The sequence below is a fragment of the Lynx canadensis genome, chromosome D1, assembly GCF_007474595.2.
Source record: "Lynx canadensis isolate LIC74 chromosome D1, mLynCan4.pri.v2, whole genome shotgun sequence".
Taxonomy (NCBI): domain Eukaryota; kingdom Metazoa; phylum Chordata; class Mammalia; order Carnivora; family Felidae; genus Lynx; species Lynx canadensis.
In genome coordinates, this window is record NC_044312.2 from 16745276 (window position 1) to 16768477 (window position 23202).

General features: G+C 51.9%; 1 protein-coding gene across 2 annotated transcripts; it reads right to left on the reverse strand.

Moving 5' to 3' along the window:
- Nucleotides 1-15628: 15628 nt before the first annotated feature.
- On the reverse strand, nucleotides 15629-20483 carry THY1 (Thy-1 cell surface antigen). Of its 2 annotated transcripts, none has more exons than XM_030333479.1 (4): nucleotides 20412-20483; nucleotides 18333-18393; nucleotides 17498-17833; nucleotides 15629-16956 (listed from the first exon to the last, which is right to left on the reverse strand). In XM_030333479.1, exons 2-4 carry the CDS (start codon nucleotides 18367-18369, stop codon nucleotides 16844-16846), a joined length of 486 nt encoding a protein of 161 aa, XP_030189339.1. In that variant the 5' UTR covers nucleotides 18370-18393; nucleotides 20412-20483; the 3' UTR covers nucleotides 15629-16843. The 2 variants fall into 2 exon arrangements, with proteins under 2 accessions (XP_030189339.1, XP_030189340.1); XM_030333480.1 differs by lacking the exon at nucleotides 20412-20483 and adding an exon at nucleotides 20341-20405.
- Between the last annotated feature and the right edge of the window lie 2719 nt (nucleotides 20484-23202).

Consider the following 23202-nt stretch of genomic DNA (forward strand, 5'->3'; position numbering starts at 1 on the left):
GTCCAGCCCATCCAGCCGAGAAGGGCCAGGCCTGTTTCGGCTCCTTCCCCCTTTGCCTAGAAAAATAGAGCAAGTGCAGCTGTCCCCAGGCTACCAGGAGAAAGCTGCTCTGGGGTGGCTCCACTCTACCTGTAGGAGTGCTCAGGATTCCGAGGCCACAGAGCTGGGCTGGGCAGGCTCACAGGAGGAAGGAGCAGGATTCTTAACCTCTTGGGCCTTGGTGCTCTTGTGTGCTCCCGGTCCGTGGCTCCTGTTTCCCGATGGCTCTCCCTGAGGACTGGGAGTACCCAGTACTCCACCCTGTCTCAGCAGAGGCTACTGACTCAGCTTGGGTCCTGGTGATGCACTTCAGAGGACGCCCTCGTCCCTGGCCCTCATTCCAGTCCTCATTCCGACTCCAGTTTGGTACGCATCTACAGTATTCAAAGGAGTGGGGGATGCCCCAACCCCAGCCCAACCAGCTCTCCTTTTCTCCACTCTCCGGGGTTGGGCTTGGGGGACCTTCTTATGCCGGTGCCTTGGGGAGGTGAACATCACCACGATCTCCAGTGCAGCCCCATTCTAGAAGGCAGATCAGGAGGTAGGTGTTCATTCCTCAAAGGACAGCTAAAATGGGTTGGTCAGGGCTTCCCTTGGCTGTTAAGTAGAAGTTACTCGCCTTGGAGCACCGCGTGCCTGCTTCTGGTTTGGGATTGGTGAGAATTTCAAAGATGCCTCTTTCTGGTTTGGGATTGGTGGAAAATCTCCCCTTCCACTTAACTGCTGCCCTACCCCCACCCTCACCCCTTCGGGCGAACTGACCGGAGACAGCCCCCAGGAGCTGAAACAGGGTGGAGTAAGTGAACTGGATGTACACGTGGGGAGGGGGGTTGTCAGTGTCCAGGCGTCACTCTCAGGCCGTATACCACACAGGGCACAGAGACCGGGACCTGCCCAAGCGGCATTTCCTGAGAACACACTGATCAGCACACAGATGGCTCTTCCTGGCACCCCGGGTCTGTCAGCTGGCAGGTTCCCCCCTCCCACAACTGGCACCCACAGCTGGAGCTCCTCCACACAGCTGGCGCTCGCCCTACATTTCTGGTGCCCGTTCTACCCAGGCTGTCGTTGACACCTCACTTTCTGAGCCTCCAACGGCACTGACCTCCGCATCCCTCCTCCCCAGTCTGCGACAGGTGGCACGTACCTGCCTCTTCTCCGAGGATGGACGAGTCGAGCCGGGCACAAGCATGGAGCTGCGGGTGAGTCCCGGCTGGTACTGGCGCGGCGCAGTGAGCAGCAGCTGACGCAGAGGGCTCCCTGGCCTCGGCTCCTGCCCGCCTCTCCCCCACCTCCGCCGGGGGCCCAGAAAGGACCTCCCCGGGAAATCGGCGCCACCCAGCGGGCAGCCGCCTCATTGCGCCCGGCCGCCAAAACCACGCCGCGCGTCTCGCGTCACTGAGATGCGTCAAGGCTATTGGCTTGTTCCAATTGTGACGTCAGGAGAGCCCCGCCCGGCCTGGGTCTCCCAGGCGACCGGTATATACAGAGAAGCACGTGGAGGCAAAGCCCGCGAGTTTGGAAGGGGTGGAGCTCGACCAGAAGCGGACTGGTATGTGTCAAGGTGGGACCCAGTGGGAGGGTATTGGGAACGAGAAGGGGTTCCCGGGAGAAGGCCCAGCCTTTGAGCCCTGGGGTACAGATACCAACTTCCAGGTTTGAGGGAAGGCTAAAATGTTCCCGCTCCTTCCCACCTGTCTGGGAGAGGGTCTGCTTTGGCTCTCCTTGTTTTCTCTCCTCTCCTCTTTCTCCACCTCTCTCTCTGCTCATTTTACTAACATGAGACCAGTGATTGGGGATGACTCTCTGGGGAAACTGAGGCACCGAGTTAGTGGAAGGGAGGTTTTGTTTTGTTTTTTTTTTTTTTTTTAGTTTTTTGGGAAAAAGCTAAGACAGAACTTTGCGGCTCCCATTTGTTGTGTATCCTGTGGTGTTGAAGAAAATCACACACAGCCAGGTAGATTGGCGCCAAGGCAAATCCAGGTTTTCGGTCTTTCCAAGTGTCCTTAGCTCCTTCTCCTGTTCTCTGTGGCTGGTATTTCTGTCCTTCACCGTTGCCTTCAAGATCTTCCTTGTCTGCTGTTTCCCAGAGAAACTAGAGCCAACCAGAAGGGAAATACTTAAATTTCCGCCTACAAACATATCTGAATCCATTCTTACCTCTGCTCCAGGGCAGTGAAGGAGGCTTCCCTCTTCTTGTCCAAGATGACTCCCTTTGATCCTGATTCTTTATACTCCTTTGGGGTCCTCCTTCCTCCATGTTTTATGGATAGCTCTTGGATGTGCTGGGCACTCTTCTAGGCACAGAGGAGACTGCAGTGAACAGAACAGGCAAAAGTTTTGCCTTCAGGGAGCTTACATTCTAGTAGAAGCAGAAGACAAATGAGTGAAATATGTAGTATGTTAGATGGCAGTAGGAGCGATGGAGGCAAACAGAACACAGGCAGATACACAGTGTGTAAGGTGTTGTCAGAGATGGTCTCAATGAGAAGGTGACATCTGAGTGACCTGAAGGAGGCGAGGGAGTGAATCATCTGGCTATCTAAGGAAAGAATGTTCTAGGAAGAGGGGAACTACAGATGCAAAGATCATGAGGTAGAAACACAGTTGCCATTTTTCTGGAAAAACAAGAAGGTCAGTGTGACTGGAGTGAGGACAGCTTGGGAGATGAGGTCAATGAGGGAAGGCAGGGATTGCACCCTCTAGGGCCCTAAGGCCATTTTCATGGACTTCAACTTTTACTCTGAGATGGGAGCCATTGGAAGGTTTTGAGCACAGGATGGGCACATCCTCTGATGTCTGAGAACACATCTGAAAAGAGCCAGGGAACACATCTGAAAAGAAGCAGACCATTAAGGACGTCACTCAAATTATCTGGTGAGAGATGGCGGTGTTAGTGTGGTAGGAGGCAGGAGGGTGGGGAGGTGTGTTTAGGTTCCGGACGTACTTGGAATGTTAAGAGCCAATAAGGTTTTCTGGTGGATGAGGTGGTGTGAGAGAAAGGGAGGAATTTTTGGCTTGAACATTAACTGAGAAGGTGGGTAGGAGGAGGGCAGGAGCTTGGTTTAATAATGTCAAGTTTGAGATGTCTGTTAGGCGTGTCAAGATGTCAAGAAAGTGGCTGGATGTGCAAGTTTGGCAGGGTCTGGGTTGCAATATAGAATTGAGAGCTGTCAGCATATGGCTGTTGTTTAAAGCCGTAAGATTAGGGGAGGTCACTGAGGGAGCAAATAGAAATAGAAGAGATGTGCAAGGACCGAATCCTGGAGCTCTCCAACATTAAATGGTTTTAGAAACGAGTAGGAGCTGTCAGAGACTTAGGAGTGGCTAGTGAAGTAGAGAAGGAAAGGATCCAAGAGATGGGTGCTATGTTGTAAGCCAAGAAAGGAGATTTACCAAGAAGTAGAGAAAGATCATTCGTGTCAAATGCTGCTGATGGATTAAGTAACCCAAGTCTGGGAATTGATTTAGAAGGCTCCTGATGACCTGGACAAGAACAGTTTTGGTGTCGTGGTGGGGTGAAAGTCTGTGGGTGGGCTCAAGGAAGGGTACGAAGAGAAGGATGGGGTACGGTATAGAAAACTCTTTGGAGGAGTTTTGTGGTAAAGGAAGGTGGGTGGGAAGTAAAAGGAGAAGTGAGGTCAAGAAAAATTTTTATTTTTATTATTGATTTTGAGAGAGAGAGAGAATGAGCAGGGGAGGGGCAGAGAGAGAGAGAGAGAGAGAGAGAGAGAGAGAGAGAGAGGGAGAGAGAGAGAGAGAGAGAGAATCCCAAGCAGGCTCTGTGCCGTCAGTGCAGAACCTGACTCATGGCTCAGTTCCACCAACCGCGAGATCACGACATCAGGAAACCTACCCAACCTGGGCACTAAGATCTCCTATGTGCAATCCCAGTTGCCTGTTTAGTTATAACCAATTACTGGACCCCTTGCAAATTTGGTCCCTTTCACCATTTCATCCTTGGAGCTCTCTTCTCCTTTAGGTTGTATCATATAAGGCTTTTCTGGTTTTCCTCCTGACAGTTTCTTCCACCTCTTTATTTCTAGTAGCCCTTATAGCATGGTGGTTGTTCTGGGTGCAGATTGTAGATTTTCTGGGATGACTTCTGATTCCTCTGGTTACTAGCTCTGAGGCCTGCAGCATTCCTATCTGTTTCTTCACGTGTAAACAAATGAGGCGGGTAGTAGTACCCGCCCTGTAGAGTTGACTTGAGGATTAAATGAGTTAATATGCATGAAAAAACCATTACAGCAATGCCTGACCTATAGGCAGCACATGAGAAGATCGCTCTGATCTGCTACTCATTCATCACCTGCTCCTTGTACGGACTGATGATGCCAAAACCTGTAGTTTCAGCACCAGTCATAATTATCTGTCTGCCTCCTGACATGCCCTTGGACACCCCATCACCATCTCACCCTCAACATGTCCAAGCCTTAAACTCATCGTTCTTCGCTTAGTTTGTTCCCATTCCTTTATTGCCTACATCTGTGAATGGCATGATCGTTCATTCAATTTCCTACTCAGAATTTGCTGGTTTCCAACTTCTCCCCTCAATTATTAAAAAAAAATTTTTTTTTAACATTTATTTATTTCTGAGAGAGAGAGACAGAGCATGAGTGGGGGAGGAGCATAGAGAGAGAGAGAGAGAGAGAGAGGGAGGCACAGAATTCAAAGCAGGCTCCATGCTCCCAGCAGTCAGCACAGAGCCTGACTCGAACTGTGAGATCATGACCGAAGTCCATCACGTCCAAAGTTGGACGCTTAACCGACTGAGCCACCCAGGTGCCCCTCCCCTCCTTTAATTCTTACAGAGGGATTATTTTAGTCCACAAACTCAAAGATGCAGGAAACATAACATTGTTTTTCTGTAATATACCTACATTTTTTCCCCTTCCCTTCCCTTCCCTTCCTTTTTAAGGAGAAAGAGAAAGAGAAAGAGAAGAGAAAGAGAGAGCACGGGAGGGGCAGAGGGAGAGAAAATCTTAAGCAGGCTTCAGGCCCAGCCCAGAGCGCAAAAACGCGGGGCTCGATCTCTTGAAATCGAGAGTCCAACACTTAACCAACTGAGCCACCCAGGCGCCCCTGTAATATACCTACATTTCTGTTTGGAGTGGTGGACACTTAGTTTCAGACAGTGATGGAATTTCCCCTCCTTTCTCCAAGGATTGCCTGAGTTTCTGAAGAATGTCCCATATATATATTTGCCAGAGCACTAGAGGAAGTGGGCCTTGTTATTAAATGGCCAGCCAAGTGTCCACTTAGATGTCTACTGCCTGGTTCCTGCTTGCCTGGCCTCTTTAGGTCTGGTGTCTTTATGCTACTTCTGGGTCACTCTTGGATACATAGGAATCATTCTTGGGGTAGCAAGAGAGAGTGTGACACTGACCAGGGTTCTAGCTGCCTCCAAAGTAGGTTACACTCTGCAGTCATTTCCTCTTTCTGGGACTGTGTCTCCTTTCTGAGGCTCTACCCAGGATGTTGGGATGGAAGCATACTGATATCAGATCTCAGAACCTGCTTGGGGGTTTTGCTGTCTAAGGTGTCTGAGGACAGAACCCACCATCTGTTCTCTTATCTCTTCCCTCTGGCTGGGGGTAACGCCAGTGGGAGTCTGGCTTTACCCAAGATCTTTTCTCCGCATCTTTTGTATAGGTTTTGAGTCCTTTCTGTTTTATTAAGGGCCTAGGCAACTCAAATCCAAAAGCTGAAATTTTTTCCCCCTGGTTTTTGCTGTCTCATCCCTTTACTGAGGCATAAGCACAAAAACTTGGCTGCTTAAAGTGGGACTATGCGGAGAAAGGGAAGCGAGCGAAAATGCTGTTTAGAAATATTATCTCACCATGTTTCCTACATCTGCTGGGATCGGATCTTTTTGATTTTCTGTCTTTTGTTCCCTTAAATTTCCCCCCTTCTATGTCTATTGCTTCTGTTTTCTTTTGGAGTTTTATTCTGTTTCTCTTAGTTCGGGCAATATATTCCTCCCCAGCCATTGACAGTGGAGTTGCTGAAATGATAGGAGGTTTTGCATTTGAAGACCCTTGATGAAAAGTAAAATGAGGAAGACTGAGTGAGTTTTGAAATGCCTGATACGTGTTTTAAGTTCATTAATATCTAACACTAAAAATTTAGCACACAAGGGGTGCCTGGGTGGCTCAGATGGTTAAACATCTGACTCTTGGTTTCAGCTCAGACCATGATCTCATCATGGTCATGGTATTGAGCCCTGAGTTGGGCTCAGAGTGGAGTGCAGAGCGTGCTTGGGATTCCTCTCTGTCCCTCTCTCTGCCCCTCCCCTGCTCGTGTTCTGTCTCTCTCTCTCAAGATAAATACACTTAAAAAAGTTTATTACACTAAATAAAGGAAGTGTCAGTAGCATTTTACAGATCTTAAATTAGCAGTAACGCGCACACTATCGTGCCTGTGTGAGATCACTTTTTTTAGGATTGCCTTGCACTTTCCGCAAGAGTGTGGTAAATCTAGTTTGTTTTGATGTATGTGCTATATAGTTGGGGTTCTCCTCATGCCAGTGTCCTTCTTCAAACATCCAGTGCCTTCCTGGCTTTAGGTCTTCCAGTTGGCTGGGTCCCCCTCCCTTACCGCCCCCCCCCCCCCCCCCGCTGCCCCGCTCCTTCATGGTCTTCACGTCAGCTTTGGGGAGACTTCTATAAGGCGGGGGGGGGGGTCTGCCTGACATTGGACTCTATGATTTTTGGCACCTTGGTAGGGAGATACAGGAAAAGCCATCATTTAAAAGTTTCAAGCAGTTTTCAGTTTCTAGAGAGAGAGGGGCTTCAATTTATCTTGGGGCTGACATTCTTTGCTTTGGGAAAATCACTACATACAAAGGGCTTTTCGTTCCCTAAGTGTAAAGCAAGTATCCATCACTGAGCTGAGAGGAATGTTAAATCTGGTGGAATGGGAATTGTGTTCTTATCTCTTGCTTTTTAAATGTTTATTTTTATTTTATTTTTGAGAGAGAGAGAGAGAGACAGAGACAGAGACAGAGAGAGAATCCCAAGCAGGCTCTGCTTGTCAGCTCAGAGCCTGACGCGGGGCTCGAACTCACAAACCTTGAGATCGTGACCTGAGCTGAAATCAAGAGTTGGACACTTCGCCGACCGAGCCACCCAGACACCCCTGAACATTTAATTTGTTTAATTGTGATTCCTTTAACCTTACATTTGAGGAGCCATCCGAGACTAGTGGCTATCGTGTTGGACAGCTCAGGTCTATATGGCAGGAAACTATAAAGACGTTAAGTCCCAAAGCCTGAGCCCAGAGCTATGATGATGGCCATCGTCATGAGAGAACACAGAGGCGCTAAGAGGCTGAGTCACCCCTATGTGAGGGGTGGAGCTCCCCCAGAAGGCCCTGCAGCAAGAGAGGGCAGCGTCCTGACTGTGTCAGGGCTCATGTCCAGAAACTTAGTGGCTCAAAACAACACGGTCTATAGGTCAGAAGTCCTGGTGGGATTTGCTGGTTCTTTGGCCAGGGTCTTATGAGGCCAAAATTAAGATGTTGGCCAGGCTGGGGCGCCTGGGTGGCTCAGTCGGTTGAGCGTCCGACTTCCGCTCAGGTCATGATCTTGCAGTTTGTGAGTTCGAGCCCCGCGTCGGGCTCTGTGCCGACAGCTCGGAGTCTGGGGCCTGCTTCGGATTCTATGTCTCCTCCTCTCTCTGTCTCTCCCCTGCTCATGCTCTGTCTCTCAATAATAAATAAAAAAAGTTAAAAAAAACATTAAAAAAAAAAAAAAGATGTTGGCCAAGCTGGCTCTTAGCTGGAGGCTCAGGGTAAGAATCCACTTCCAAACTCATTTAGGCTGTTGGCAGAATCCGAATCCTTATGGCCGCAGGTGGGGGGGGGGGGCGGCTTTGTTTCTTCCCTGGCGGCTAGTTGGGATGGGCTGTCTGCTCCCAGAGGCTGCCCACATTCCTTCTCAAGTGGCCAGCATGGCATGTCGAATCTCCCATGTGCTTTTTCTGGCTTCCTCTCTTTCTCTTCTGCCACTAGCCAGAGAACATTCTCTGCTTTTTAAGGGCTCATGTGATTATGTTAGGCCTACGTGGATAATCTCCCTCCCTTAAGATCAACTGTGCCACATAACATAACATAATCATGGGGATGACATCTTACTTCACGTATGGACTCCGGGGATTAGGAGGTAGGGAATCTTCAGAGACCGTTTTTAGAATTCTTCCACCGCTCCCACTTTTTGATAGGAGTATTTTATATTATCTACTCTCCTCAAATCTGTCTCATCTTCTCTCCATCTCCTCATCTTCTCATTCAGCTGATGACCTTGCTGCTTGTATGAAAACCCCTGGCCCTCCCGACCTTGGGTTCACACACCTCCCCACCTCCCACACCCAGTCATGGCCAGACTTCCTGAAAGAGAAGCCTGCATTCTCCCACTTACCCTCACTGACCACTGTAGTCTGGCTTCTGTTACCAGAACCCCATTATGCTGCTCTTGTTAAAGCCACTGGCTGGTTATCGATGGCTGCATCACAAACCACTTCGAAATTCAGTGGCTTTAAACAATTTATTAATGTATCCCATCCTGCTATGGTTGATGGGCTCAGCTGGGAAGTTCTCTCTTGAAATTTCTTTCTCACGAGGATGTGGTCAGGAGCAGCTGGGCCTGGAGTCATCCAAAGGATCTGCCGAGTTGGACGTCCAAGGCAGCACACGGACACGACTGGCAGTTGGTGGTGGCTCTTGGCTGGGAGCTTAGCTGGGTCTGGGGACTGGAGTGCCTACACATGGCCAATTATTTGACTTAGGTGCTCAGAATGGCAGCTGGGTTCCAAGAGGGAGTGTCCCAGGAGTGAGCATTCCTGGAGAACAAGGTGGAAGCTGCAAATACTCTCATGATCTGGCCTTGGAAGTCGTGCAGCGTGACTTCTACCATATGCTATTGGTCATAAGCAAAACACAGGGCCATCCCAGCTTCAAGGGGAAGGGATTACGCAGGGGCATGGTTTACTTAGGGGGCCATCCTTGGAGGCTAGCTACCGTAGTCACCAACAACTTGGTCTCTTCATCTTACTTGACTTCCTCCTCCTCCTTTTGTCCTCCTTCTCTCTTCTCCTCCTCCCCCCCTTCCTCTTTCTCTTCTTCTCCTCCTCCCCTTCTTCTCTCTCCTCTTCCTCCTTCCGCTTCTTCTTCCCTTAGTTTTTATTTAGTCATCTTACTTCTTAACAGCAGTTGATCTAGTTGATTGCTCTTTTTCGAAACTTTCCCTTTTTTGACTCCACAGACCCCTGGCTTTCCTCTTCCCTCTCTAGCTCCTGTTTGATATCCTTTGCTTCCCCCTGAAACTCTAAATCTTCGATCATCTCAGATTCTAGGCCTGGGCTTGATTATTTCTCTTTGCCTTCCTGCATGATCTTTTTTGTCCCATGGTCGGTGCCTGCCACCCAAATGCTGATGTCTACCAAGTTTTATTTCTTTTTTTATTAAACATTTGTTTTAGGGACACCTGGGTGGCTCAGTCGGTTAAGCGTCCGACTCTTGGTTTTGGCTCAGGTGATGATCTCACAGTGCGTGAGTTTGAGCCCCACGTCGGGCTCTGTGCTGACAGTGCAGAGCCTGCTTGGGATTCTCTCTCTCTGCCTCTCTCTCTGCCCCTCCCCCACTCACTCTGTCTCTCTCAAAAATAAATAAACTTAAAAAATTTTTTTAATGTTTATTTTCGAGAGGGAGGGAGAGAGAGAGAGAGAGAGAGAGGGACAGAGACGGAGCGTGAGTGGGGGGGTGGTGTGGGGGCAGAGAGAGAGGGAGACACAAAATCCCAAGCAGGCTCCAGGCTCTGAGCTGGCAGCACAGAGCCGGACACGGGGCTCGAACTCACGCACCGTGAGGTCATGACCTGAGCCGAAGTCAGAAGCTCCACTGACTGAGCCGCGCAGGCACCCCTACCAAGTTTTGTTTCTAACCCCGACTTCTCCCCTGTGCTCAGAACTGGGCTATCCAGCTGTCTTCTTGTTACTTCTATTTGGATGTCTGATGGGCAGCGTAGATTTAACATATCTACTTCTCTATCCTAGCGTTCCCCCAGCCTTTTCTGTCTTAACACATGGCATCCATTCATTGGTCAGGCAAAAACCTAGGGGTCATCTGGGATTCTTTCTTCTTTCCTTTCAGCACCTCCACTTCCATCCAAACCACTAGTTAGCAAGTCCTCGCTGTTCTTTGGGAGCAGGCCTTAACATATTTCTTTAAATATGCTTAATTTTTATTGCTTAGCGAACTGATCTATTTATAGAGAAGAAATATTACATTACTAGGTTTGTCATGTAAAAGCAGTGTGTGACCCCATCCCAAATTCTCATTTCCCCAAGCAACCACTCCCCACTGTTTTGGCTAGTTTTTTCCTGCTATTTACATCTGTATTTGGGAATTTCTCGCATCGATAGCTATTTCCTGATTTTTCAGTTTGAAGTAATACCCGTTTTCTTTCACCTATGGAAATGAGGTTAGCTTTCTTATATGCCTATTTACTCCCACCAAACACGCTTACCCTTTTTGCATGTCCAGTATAGCGTCCTCACAACTTTTGGTTAAAGTTTAAGTGTTCATTCATCACAGTTTAGTGTTTATATTCCTATGACTACGTAAGTATTCTTTACAGCTAAGCCATGTTATATGCTATGATTAGAATTCGATTTTTCTTCCCTCTGGAATTAATACTTGCCATCTTTTTTGTGTGTGTGGTTCTTGTTGAGAATTAAAAAAAAACTTATTTTAGGGGCACCTGGGTGGCTCAGTTGGTTAAGCGTCCGACTTTTGCTCAGGTCATGATCTCGTGGTTCGTGAGTTCTAGCCCAGCGTCGGGCTCTGTGCTGACAGCTCAGAGCCTGGAGCCTGCTTCGGATTCCGTGACTCCCTCTCTCTCTGCCCCTCCCCTGCTTATGCTCTGTCTGTCCGTCTCTCTCTCAAAATTAAATAAACATTAGAAAAAATTAAAAAATAATTTATTTTAAAATAATTAATATAGGGGCACCTGGGTGGCTCAGTCGGGTAAGCGTCTGACACTTGGTTTCGGCTCAGGTCATGATCTCATGGTTTCGTGGGTTCGAGCCCTGCATCGGGGTCTGTGCTGACAGTGTGGAGCCTGCTTGGATTCTCTGTCTCCCTCTTTCTCTACCCCACCCCCACCTGCTCTGTCTCTCTCAAGATAAATAAATAAACTTAAAATAATTAAAGACATTATAGATTTACGGGAAGTTGCAGAAATACCATAAAGAGGGCCTGTGTACCCTTCACCCAGTTTTCCTACTGGTAACATCTTACATAGCTATAGTACAATATCAAAACGGGGAAACGGATATTGGTAAAATCCACAGACCTTATTCAGCTTTAACCAAGCCTCTCACTTTTAATTTTGTGTGTACCTGAAAGGCACCACTTTTGCTGCTGTGGTTTTTGCCCAAACTGTTGTAGCGTCTTCCTAGGGTTAATGCAATATCCTCCCGATTTTTTGCTTCTGTTGTTGTCTGTTGCCCTTAGAATAAGATTCACCCTTTTCACCGTGACCTGCAAGGCTCCACGGGACCTGGCTCTCGTCTGCCTCTGCAGTGACATCCCTTGCCTGAGCACCTTGAGCGAGCGCGCCTTTACTGTCCCTCTGCCTGCGTGCACTGCCTGCTGCTCTTGAAAAGGCCAGCTTCTCTTCCAGGACTCAGCCCAAGGGCCCTCTCCCTAGACTTTCCCTGGCCATCCTGAGTAAAGTGTTGTCTTATCGCTTCTCGTGTGTAGATGATTCCAATCTATACTCATCAGACTTAGTCACTGGTTTACTTGCTTAATGTCCATGTTCTGTGTGAGAGCATTTTTGTGGGGTGGGAACCTGTCTGTATCATTCACTACTCTGTGCTCATCACCCTGCCCGGGTAATTACTCCCCGGCATGCAGTGTGCACTTAGCGACTCTGGGGGTGAGGATTGCCTGGGTCAGGGACCCTGATGATGGGCTTGTGTGTTCAGAGAGCTGTTATATCAGCCAGCAGTGGTGAGCTGCCCTGGAGAGAGGCTAAGGCCTGTCCTTGGACTGAATCCACAAAGACTTCCCATCCCTCTTCCCATGTTTTTCAGGATATAGAAGCAATAAAATAATATTTCTTTCTTTGTAATCACCTTATAACATAGTAGAGCCTGCTTTTTGTGCTAACTCCTACTCATGACTCCTTCTCTGGCAAAGGGCCCTGCCTCTATATTCCCATAGCACTTTATGGAGGACTGATTTTCATTTAATGAAATTCACCCATGTTCAGTATAGTGAAACTTCCAGAAAGTTCCCTTGTGCCTAGGCTGCTGCTGCTTTTTAAAAATTGTGGTAAAATACATATAACATAAAATTTACCATTTCGGCCATCTTTAAGGGTGTGGTCCGGTGGTGTTAATTAAGTATGTTCGTATTGTGTCTCCATGACTACCATCCATCTCTAGAATGTTTTTTATTTTGCAAAACTGAAACTCTGTACCCATTAGATACTAACTCCCCATCCCCCCATTTCTCAACCTCCTCCAGCCCCTGGTAACCACCCATACTACTTTCTGTCTCTCTGAATTTGACTTTGGTTTCTTCTTTTTTTTTTTTTTTCCTATTGTGGTAAAAAACACATATAACATTTATTGTCTTAACCATTTTTAAGTGTGTAGTTCAGTAGGTTTAAATAATGGCTTACTTTTATTTTTATTTTATTTATTTATTTATTTATTTATTTATTTATTTATTTAGTTAATTAATTTGAGAGAGAGTGTGCACATGTGCTCATGAGTGGGGAAGGGGCAGAGAGAGGGAGAGAGAATACCAAGCAGGCTCTATGCTGCCAGTGTAGAACCCGAATGGGGCTCGATCTCACGAACTGAACCATGAGATCATAACCTGAGCCCAAATCAAGAGTTGGACACTTAACTCACTGAGCCACCCAGGAGCCCCAGTGGCTTCTTTTTCAGGTACGTTTAGGTTTAGTTGTGAAGGCAGAAAACTCCAAATAACAGTAGCACAAAGTCGGTAGTCCACAGCTGCTACCACGAAGTACCATCACTAGGAACACAGGCTGCTATCTTGTGCTTCGTCATTTGTAACACACAGCTTCTATCTCATAGTCCGAGATGGCTGCTCTAGTTCCAGCCATCAAGTCCACATTCCAGCCAGCATAAAGGTAAATGGGGCAGAAAGGCATGTGTTTTTCCTTTAAGAGCACTTCATAGGAAGCACACGTCCTTTTGCCCTCACGTCCCATCGGAAAGAACTTAGCCGCGTAGGCACATCTTGCTGCAAGGGAGCTGGGAAATGCAGTCTTCATTCTGGACCACATGTTCCATTTCTAATTTGTGGGTCCCACTGCTGAGAAAGGAGGGGGAATACCCAGCAGTGTCTGCCACAGCTTCCCTGCCTCATGGCACTGATCACTGCACTGAGATCAATTTCTTCTTCCTGGACTGCAGATTCCCTCAGTCAGGGGCTGTGTCTTTTAGGCACAGAGCCAGGTCCTTAATGTTTGTTCTACAAATAAATGATTCCAGCCGAACCATCTTATTTTGAATATTAGAGAAGTGAGGCATTAAAGAGTGAAGTGACCAGGGTCATCGAGTCCAGGTTCTGACCTAATTCAGGAAACTGCTTTACTGCAGACTGGGCAGGTGACCTCCACTGACCATGCCCACTGCTGGGCACTTCCCACCTCTGCTGCTGGGCAGCTCCAGCCATCCAGGGCCCCTTCTGGGTGTGGAGCCTAGCCTGGCCTCCCTGGAACCCTCCTGTGGTCCCACGTTGCCCCCTACACCATGTGTCCACTTCCCATACCTTCCCCTGGCTCCAGGTGTTCCTCTGCCAGGCATGGATGCCTCCTGTGAGTCTTCACAGGACATGAGCCTCCCTGAGGCTAAGGGCCCTGGGAAGGAAGGCAATCCACCTCTGTCCTGGGCTGTGTGGAAGAGAGCTGATGGCCCCCACACTTCTCCAGGACTCTGAAGGGCTCCAGCTCCAACATTTCCCCTTAACCTGAGATGGCTGCTTTCTCATGCAAAGACAGACGTGCTCTTTGCAGCCCGGAAGCTGCAAACACAGGGAGGGGATCGGGGTCACGCTGAGGAGGCTGGAGGATGCAGGTCACAGGTACCCTGGACGCCGTGTAGATTTATTGGTTGACCAGTGAAAGTCCCTGCGTCTCCTCATGGTGGCCTCCTTGCCCGTCCCGAGGGAGTTGCTAGATGTTGGAGAGACCTTTACACTGTGCCCTGTGCAGCTAGTCCTCTGTCTCAGTGGATGATCTAGTCGGAAATGGGTGTGTGTGGAAAGGAGCTTCTGTTGCTGTTGAGCAAGAAGAATCCAGATCCCAAGGTAGGGACTGACATGGCTGAGGGGGACATGGGAGAGGGGTGAGGAGAAGTAGGGAGGAGGTTGATGGGCTGGGGTCTGGGGCATGTGGGCAGGAACCAGGGCAGGCCCCGCCCTCTTTATAATTAGCCATGTCACTGTGGACATCCCGCAGCCTCCTCAAGACCTTCTGACTTGCCCAGAGACGACCTGATGGCCGTTGTGGCCTGCCTCTGAGGGCCCAGATCTCCCCCAGCCCACAGCATGGTCTTTCTGGGTTGGCTTACGTTGTGAGGCCTGACGGCCCAGGCTTTAAGTTGTAGGGTTCCCTTTTGGGCCTGCCTGTTCCTCTCTTCTCTTTTCCTGCCTTCCTAGAGCCCCTGGTTCTCTGATGGCCTCTGTGGCTTCTTAAGCTAGCCTCACCCACTCACTGCAGGTCTCAGGCTCTCCTCCCCCAAGCGTGGCTGCAGGGGGCAGCACCATCTCCCCAGGACCCTCTGCGTAGTGTGGCTGCTAAACTCCAGGGGAGCTGCTCCGGAGTGTGACAAACGTCACATAGGAGGCTTTACACAGGTGCCGGGGGCTTGCGGTGTTGTCACAGTTGAGGCTTCACACCTGGCTCCTCAGTTCCTTCCAGAAAGCCCTTCCAATTTTAACTCTTACCACCCCACGGGTGGCATACAAACTCCCTTCCCCCACAAAGGCTCTTTTTATTTTCTTGGCGTGGCGCTCAAAGCTCCCAGCAGGACTGAACAAGAGGCGCCTGTGTCCACTGGCGTCCTCTGGAGACCCCAGGCTGGCTGCACCATGCTGAGTGATGTGGGCCTCATGGTCGGTGATACACAGGCGGATCCCTCTCCCAACTCGCAGGCTTCTCTTGCCACCTTTTGGCACGGTCACTGCAGGGGCCACTGGCAAGGCACAGGCGTCGACGGGAGGTGTCAGGAAGAGTGGGAGCCGGGGGCATGAATTTAGATCCCGGGCCTTTAAGTAAAGGCTTAGAATCAGCCTCCACCGTGGGGAATACGAAACGAATAAGCCCCTGGGTGGTCACCACCGCCTTCCCCCAAATTTCCCGCCTTCCCCCAAATTTCCCGGGGGCAAAGCCGGGAAGGCTCTCTGGGGGAACCCGGAACCACCTCGTGATCCTGTTGTCGCTCCCAGCACGAGGATGGCCACTGATGTTCACATCTACTCATTGACTCTTAGGGGAGCGGGCCTGGGGAGAGATGGAGGGAGCAAAGCAGAGAAAGGCTAGAAGACAGATTCCAGAGGCTTGGTTTTATTGTACACTTTTCTTTTTCCTCAATGAGATACCATAAGCTGTGGTGGCACTACACACAGTCACAGGACGGGGCACAGCTGCCGGCTGGGGAGCTGGGTGTTGGGAAAAGCCATCTCTCGAGGCATGTCCCGCTCACGGGTCTCACTCCATGGGCTGCCTCAGACGCCCTTGCCCCCCAGGTCCCCGAGAGGACAGGCCTGTGGGGCAGAGGGCCGTCTCAAGGCTTGGCCACCGGCCAGAAGGGGCTGGCGCTGTCGGGGGAGGGAAGGAAGAGCCTCCCAAACGCGGGCCAAAGTCTGCTCCGCTCTGGGACTCTACCTGGCCTGACTTACTGCCTGCGGGCCAGAGTTCTGGAAGCTCTTAGGAGCTTGGGCCAGGCTGGGAGGAGGCTTGTCCTCTGCCACCCTCTCAACGGCTGCTTGAGGTGGTGAGGGACAGCAGGCTCTCAGTTTTAGTTTCATCAGGCAGAGAGGGCTGATGGACCCTCTCTTCCACCCCCTCTCCAACCCGCCAGTAGATTGCTCCCAGGCAGAATCTGCTTTTTCACGGGGCCACACCAGGCCTGAGGCCCCTAGGGAACTTCGGCAGTTCCCTATGTGGAACTGCTTCCCGTATGTGGCAGAGGCTGCTCCTGGAGATGTTCCTTCTCTCCTCTTGTGAGGGGCCCCAGATGCTTGGTGGTGCCCTCGCATCCGGGCTCTTCAGGCACCATCCCTGCCTGCTGGGGGATGTGCTAGGCCCAGATGCATTCCCATCCTCCTCCTCATCCAGGTCTCTCCTGGGCCTCTGGTCCTGGTGGGCAAGGATGATCCCCCCCCCCCCCCCAGGGACTGGCATCCCTCCATCCTTCTACCCCTCCCATGCCCTCACTCTCCATCACATTCCCAACCCTGGCTTCCCTTTTCACAAACTCCTAAAGAAAAGGAAGGATAAACCAGACAGAAGCAACTCTGGAACAAAGAGTTAAAAAAAAAAAAAAAAAAAAAAAAGACAGCCAGTGGCGTGCGGAGAGGGTGTGAGCGGCAGTGGGGCTGGGGAATGGGTAGACGATGGCATGCGGCACTGGGATTCCTTGTGAGGGGTAGGGTCCCCATTTCTCCCCAAGGTGTGTGAGGGATTGAGGGTAGGGGGTCAGCCAACTCCGAGAAGTAGGGTCTCTGGACTGGGCCTTGTGGCTTCCTGCCCAGCCAGTCACAGGGAGATGAAGTCCATGGCCTGGAGGAGAGGCAGGGAGAGCAGAAGCAGCAATAGCCACGAGGTGTTCTGGGCCAGCAGGCTTATGCCCTCACACTTGACCAGTTTGTCTGTGGGGAGAGAAGAGGGAGGAGGGGTAGGGCAGGAAAGAAGAGGCACCAGGATTCAGGCAGGCACAGGCCCTGAGAAGGGCACGTTCCCTTGGGGAGGCTGGTGTCAGGATGTCTTAGCCGGAACCAGGGCCTGTCTGCTCGACTAGAACCACCTGTCTTTCCCATTTGCAGGTTCCTGAGCTCTTGAACAAACATCATATCAGATCTTTATTAAGCATCATCAAAAGAAAACTATGGGTGTTTTCTAGGTGGGGAAGAGGAGGGCTGGGGAGGCCAAGTGATTTGCCCAGTCACGGTGGAAGTGTCCGCTTCACCACTCTGCCTGTCTCACCGTTCCCTCAGCCTTTCTCCCTATTCACACAGAGGGCAGTGGTTCCCCAGGGCACCAGGCAGCAGTTGGGGGAAGGGGGAGAGAGGTTTCTGGGGCCCCTCTCCTCTTCGGCCCAGTCAAGGGGGACTGCCTTGCTGTCCTAGCCAACCCTTTCCTCCCTAGCCTCCCTCTCCCAGCTCACTTGGACTTGTTGGGAGCTCGCCTCACCTCTGAGCACAGAGACATTCTTGCTGGAGCTGGTGGTAGACTGGCCAGAGAGCTGGAGTTCACATGTGTACATCCCCTCGTCCTTGGTGGTGAAGCCGGATAAGTAGAGGACCTTGATGTTGTACTTGCTGGTGAAGTTGGTTCGGGAGCGGTATGAGTGCTCAGGCACCCCCATAGTGCCAAAGATCACGTGCTTCTTCTTCTCACGGGTTATGCTGAACTCATACTGGATGGGGGAGGTGGTGGAGTTCTCGTGGCGGCAGTCCAGACGGAGGCTCTGGTCCACCAGGCAGGCTGTCAGGCTGGTCACCTTCTGCCCACGGGCTACCTGCAAGACTGGCACCGGCAGTGCCCACATCCAAGTTGGGGGGCCCTGCAGAGCCGGGGGCCTCCCACCCACATTAACGGTAGAGAATGGCCTGGCCAGGGAGGGCACAAGGGTCTGTTCTTTGGGCACCCTTCCCCACCCCAGAGGTCCCCGAGGGCCAGTTCAACCTCCCCGTTGCAGACTCAGCCCCCCTCCCTCATCATCTTTAGTCCTGGGTGTTCCAGGGGCAGGAGATCTTGGGGAGCTGATGTAGGTTCCTGGTTTCCATTTGGAGATTCCACCTCAGTGTGGGGCAGACTCAGTAGACTGCTTTTCCAAAAGCCACCTCAAGCAGGCAGAAGATCAGCTAGGCTGCTCAGCTGATTTAGGGATGAAAAAGAGCCCTCTCTCCCTTTGTCACCTCCTCCCTCTGAGGTTGGCAGGAAGAAGCTCGCTCCTCTGAAGGGAAGGAAGCCAGCGTGCTTTGAATCCCAATCCCTTGCCCAGTACCTGCCCCTTGCCCAGTACCTGTCAGCAGAACAGCAATGCCGATGGTGGGGTTCATGGTGCAGAGAGCTCAGTCCTCGATCTGGGGGTGGGATAGGATGGGTATCAGCCAAGAGGTGGGGTAGGTGTGCCCACACTTGCTGCTCGGGCTGGAGGGCCTCTGCCATGATGGCCCCGGCAGCCATGGAAGCTGCTCTCCATGGTTGTCCCCTCCCACTTACTAGTGAATGTGACACTGCCACTAGGTGCTTTCCCCCCTCCAGGAAAGCAAGGGGGAGGGTGGACACACCCTATAATGGTGTGTGTCTGCTGAACTCTTTGAGTGAGTGACTTTTACCGTCTCCTTTTCCCTTCGGGAAGGCAAAGTAGACGTATCACAACATTTACCACCTTAATCATTTTTAAGTGTCCAGTTCAGCAGTGTTAAGTTCACTCGCAATGTGGTGCAACCCCCAGAACTCTTTTTATTTTGCGGCACTAACACTCTACCCATTCCACAAAAACTCCCCATTCAGGGGCTTTCTGTTTCTTGTTCAGGAGAAAATCCCCAGTGCCCAAACAGTTCCTGGCATATAACAGATGCTCAAAAGATACCGAACGAATGAAAGAATCAGCTTTAGATACCTACGGCGTGGTGATGGGTTTAGGAAAAATGATAAACCTCTGGCACTGAGGACTGCTCCATTGTAAGTGACCCACAAACATTAATTTCCTTCCTCTCAAAGGACTGTGTGGCTAACGTGCTTCCAGATAGGACTGTCCCTGGCACACAGCTAACGGTGTTCCCGAATGTCTGTGAGGGAAAGTGACTGTGCTCTCTGATTGCATATGTTCTCTGATTGCAGGATGTTTCCAAAATGTCCAGCCCTCTGGGCATGTCTCTTGAGCCCTGCTACAGTAGACTCCCTGCCTGGGCTCTGTGCCTTGTCTTTTTCCGAAGCCTACTCTGGACCAATATCCCGGCGTCCACACGCCGATAGCTTGGCCTGTCCGCATCAGGGCTCACCGGGGAGAGGCCACGGGAGTGGCCTGCGCCGGGGGATGGGGGGGGGGGGTACGACTGCCCTGGTGCCTGTGCCCAGGTGCACCGCCAGTCGAATCCCAGGGTCCCTGGCGCTCAGCCCTGAGGCTGGGGGAGGCTGAGGTCCTGCGAAGCCTGAACCTGCAGTCCGTACCCCTTCGGACTTGTAACTGAGAGGTGCCGTTGGGGAAGAAAGGGGGTCGGCATCTGGCTTTGACTCAGACATTTGAGTTATGGAGGAGGGGTGTGAGCTTGAGATCTAGGAGGGAAAGGGGAAGCCTCGGCTAGAGGGCTAGAGCGGGGAAGAAATGGAGCTGGGGCTGGAGGAGGGCTGGAGAGCCAGAGGGGGGTGGTTACCGAGCGGTAGGGGAGGCACAGATGTTTTCATTTCCCCTGCTCTGTGTCCCTGCAGTCCAGAGCCCAGAGAAGTTCTGCGCTCCCACCCTCTCCAGCCGCCGTTTGACTAGCCCCATCCTCATTCCGTTTCTGAATTTCACTCGGCTCCTCTCCCAATTGAGGTCCCCCCCTTCCCCCTCTCACCCTTTCTCAGTTCCCCCCCCCCCCCCCCCCGTCCGCCCGCCTTCCAGTCCCCGCCCGCAGCACTGCGGTTCCCCGGTCCTTTGACGCCCCGCACCCAGCCCTCCGCGCACCCAGCCCTCCGCGAGGTCGCAGGGCAGAGATTTCCTCCAGCCGGCGGTCATCCGTCCTCTCGCCGCAATTTCACCGCCCCCACCCCACCCCTTGGCGAGCTCGGTTTGGGGACGTCTGTGTGGAGAGCAGAACCCAAGGCTGGCTGTCCTTGGCGCCCTTCCTCCAGGTTCTCCTCCTGCGTCCCAGCCCCAGACAGCCGTCCCTTCAGCGGGTGAGAGCCCGGGAGCTCCTACCGCAGAGGGCGGGGTGCGGCCCGGCCCCTGGCCTGCAGCAAGCAGTTGCGTCCCGCTCTCCGCTGCCTGGGAAGCCGACCCCTCCCCGAGCACCGCGGAGCTCCCTGCCGGGGCGCCCCCGAACCTTTTCCCGAAGCCTCTGGTCGGGAGGGCCTCTCCCAGCGCCCCGGGCGCCGCCCTGGCTCCTGCTCCCACCTGGGCTCCCGTCCTCTGCTGCTGCAGCCTCCCCCGGACGCACCGCCGCCTCCAGTTGCAGCACCCTGCCGGCGCCCGCAGTTTTCACCCGGGGTGGGAGTGGAGGAGCGGGGAGGGCCCGGGACTCGGCCAATCAGAGCCCGAGTGGGGAGGGGGGGGGGAGCGAGGAAGGATGGCAGAGGGCGGAGGAGGTAGCCTGGTATAGATGTGGGAGAGTGGCCGTCTGCCGCAGAAGGGGGACCTCACCCTGTGGCCGGCAGGCCAGGCCAGGGACAAGAGGGTTCAGGACCCCGGGGATCAGGGTGGGGCAGGGCAAGGAACACTAGGCGCTCCCCAGAACCCCGAGATGATTGCTCCCCTTTTAAGGCTTTAACCCTTTCTTCCGACCGGCCGAGAGACTTCAGAAGCCTGTGGGAAAACCAAGGGGTAAGGGGTGGAGGAGGCAGGGCAGCCACCCGCCCCTTTGGTCAGTGCCCACGCCTCCTCCTGCCTCCTCCTTTCCTTTTCGGCTGGAGCCCATCTCCCTGGAGCCTCCAGTGAGAAGTTTTGGAGTTGGAATATTCCAGGCTTTCTCCAAAGGAAGATGGCGGGGTGTTTTTCCACATTGGAGCAGCTCTTCAGAAGCAAGGCAGGCACTGCGTCCTGCCGGTCCTTCCTGATCCTGAGCCCTGCCCCACTCCCTCCTCCATCCTAGAACACCTAACCCTTTCGGGGGCTTTCTGCTCTGGGGCATTCAGTCTCCCTCTACTCCTGGACTGGCACCTCCCAGGGCAGATAGCCAGAAGGTTCTTCTCGATTTCATATAGTCCTCCTGATCCTAGGCACCCCTCCCCCCCACCGCCCCCTGCGTAGTGAGTAACTGCTTGCTTGGTCTTCAGACAGGGGCAGGAGTACTGGTTTCTGCCAGACATTGTGCCGGGCACATGACATCCCTGGCTGTGCTGACCTCACAACGGTATGTGGGGTTCGTCCCATCCCACTCCCAGCCCTATTTCGTGGAGTGGGAGAGCTGACCAGCCCACCTGAGCTGTGTGTGGAACCCTCGGTCCTCAGTGCTGAGCCACTCAGCTGCTGTGTCTCAGCCCAGTGGGACGGGACAATGTGGAACTGTGGGGGAAGGGGAGAAGACAGGACCGCTAGAAAGGAATGGAGGAAACTAGGCTTTTGATTCCCTGGGGCATCCACCCTAGCTCAATCAATTTCAAGTCACCAGAAGCCCTTGGATCTTTTTTTCTTTTTTGGTGGCCAGTGCCAATGACTTGTCGCTCCCACCCACAGGTGAGGTGAATTTTTTTGAATGAAGGTTTATTTGTTTGATTTGCATCTTCATGGCCTTTTTGTGAATTCTGGTTGGGACATCCTGTAGGCTGGCCCTGCCTCCCGGCCGGCCATCTGCCTGCCCCTTCTCCTATTTCTTCATAGCAGTCAGCCCTGGCACCTTAACTGCAGTTTCCATTACTGCAGTAGCACTGTTGGAAGTCATCCCTGGGCTAGCAAGTGGGAGATTTACTTCCCTCTCCCTCTCTGGGAGGTTAGGTGGCCTCCTAGTACTGAGAATGATGGAACCTTCCAAGTGCAAGGAGCTTTGAGGATGGTCCAGTGTAGGGGTAATTCACTGTGGTAAATAGCAGAAGCTCTGGGGGCATTTTATGAAAAATGCAGTCGTCCCTGCCCACCTGGGGTCTCCCTAGTCCAGTATTCCTGCTGCCTGTGTCTGCACTTTTCACAGGCTCCCCAGGGTCTGGGAACTGCAGAACACTGGCCTAATAAGATCATCCCTCTTCCATAGATCAGGCAGTCTGGCTTCTCATTGTCTGTAGGATAATTTTTAAGGGCCTGGGTGTCCTGGCTGTCAGCCTTCACCACCATTTCATCTTGTCCATTTTATCTTCCTGCTATATGCCAGAAAGGCTGGCCTCCTCCCTGTCACTCCCTGCATTGTGTTCTCTTTTTGGCTAACAGCTTTCTGATTCTCAGCCCAGGGACCTTTCCTATCAGAGCACAGTTGCTTTAGGCTGGGGCCTATCCCTCTTCTCTCTCTTTCTCATACACACACACACACACACACACACACACACACACACACACACACGTGGGACTGGAGACTGTTCCTTTTTTGGCAGAACATGGGGATGGATACCCAGAGGCATTTTAACTACAGAAGCCATCAGGGCTCTGGCTGGCCGAGACCCTGGAAGCTCTTCCCCACGCTGTGGCCGAGTCTCTGAGCGCTGTTGGATGGAAAGCTTTGCTGTGCTATTTTGATGAGGTTATGAGGACCTGGCCTCCTTTCTGGGTCCCCAAGCACTTTACCTCGGGAAGGGGAGGGGAGTGTGGACTCCAGAGGGTATGGCAGTTGTGTGTTTGCTAAAGCAAGATCTCTGGCTGATTGGAATTGATGGTTCAAATGAGATAATCTGGGGGCAGGGATGGGACCAGATGGTGACGGGGAGATTTAAAAACTCCCACTTGCTGGGTACCCGGGTGGTTCAGTTGTTTAAGCATCCGACTCCTATTTTGGCTCAGGTCACGATCTCATGGTTCATGGGATCGAGCCCCGCGTTGGGCTCTGCACTGGCAATGCAGAGCCTGCTTGAGATTCTCTCTCTGTCTCTCTCTCTCTGTGTCCCTCCCCCACTCACATGTGTGTGGTTTCTCTCTCAAAATAAACATTTAAAAAAGATTATAAAATAAATAAACGTAAAAAGAAAAAAAGAGGTCCTCCTATTTGCTAATGGGACAGGATCAGGGTGCTGAAAGCAGGAAGGGTTTAGAGGAATCCACCCAAAGC

Coding starts and splice junctions, on each gene's coding strand:
- THY1 (XM_030333479.1), bottom strand. CDS start 18,369: ATGAACCCCACCATCGGCATTGCTGTTCTGCTGACAG. Junction 17,834..18,332: donor CATTGCTGTTCTGCTGACAG/GTACTGGGCAAG, acceptor TGCCGGTGCCAG/TCTTGCAGGTAGCCCGTGGG. Junction 16,957..17,497: donor GAATGTCTCTGTGCTCAGAG/GTGAGGCGAGCT, acceptor CTCTCCCCACAG/ACAAACTGGTCAAGTGTGAG.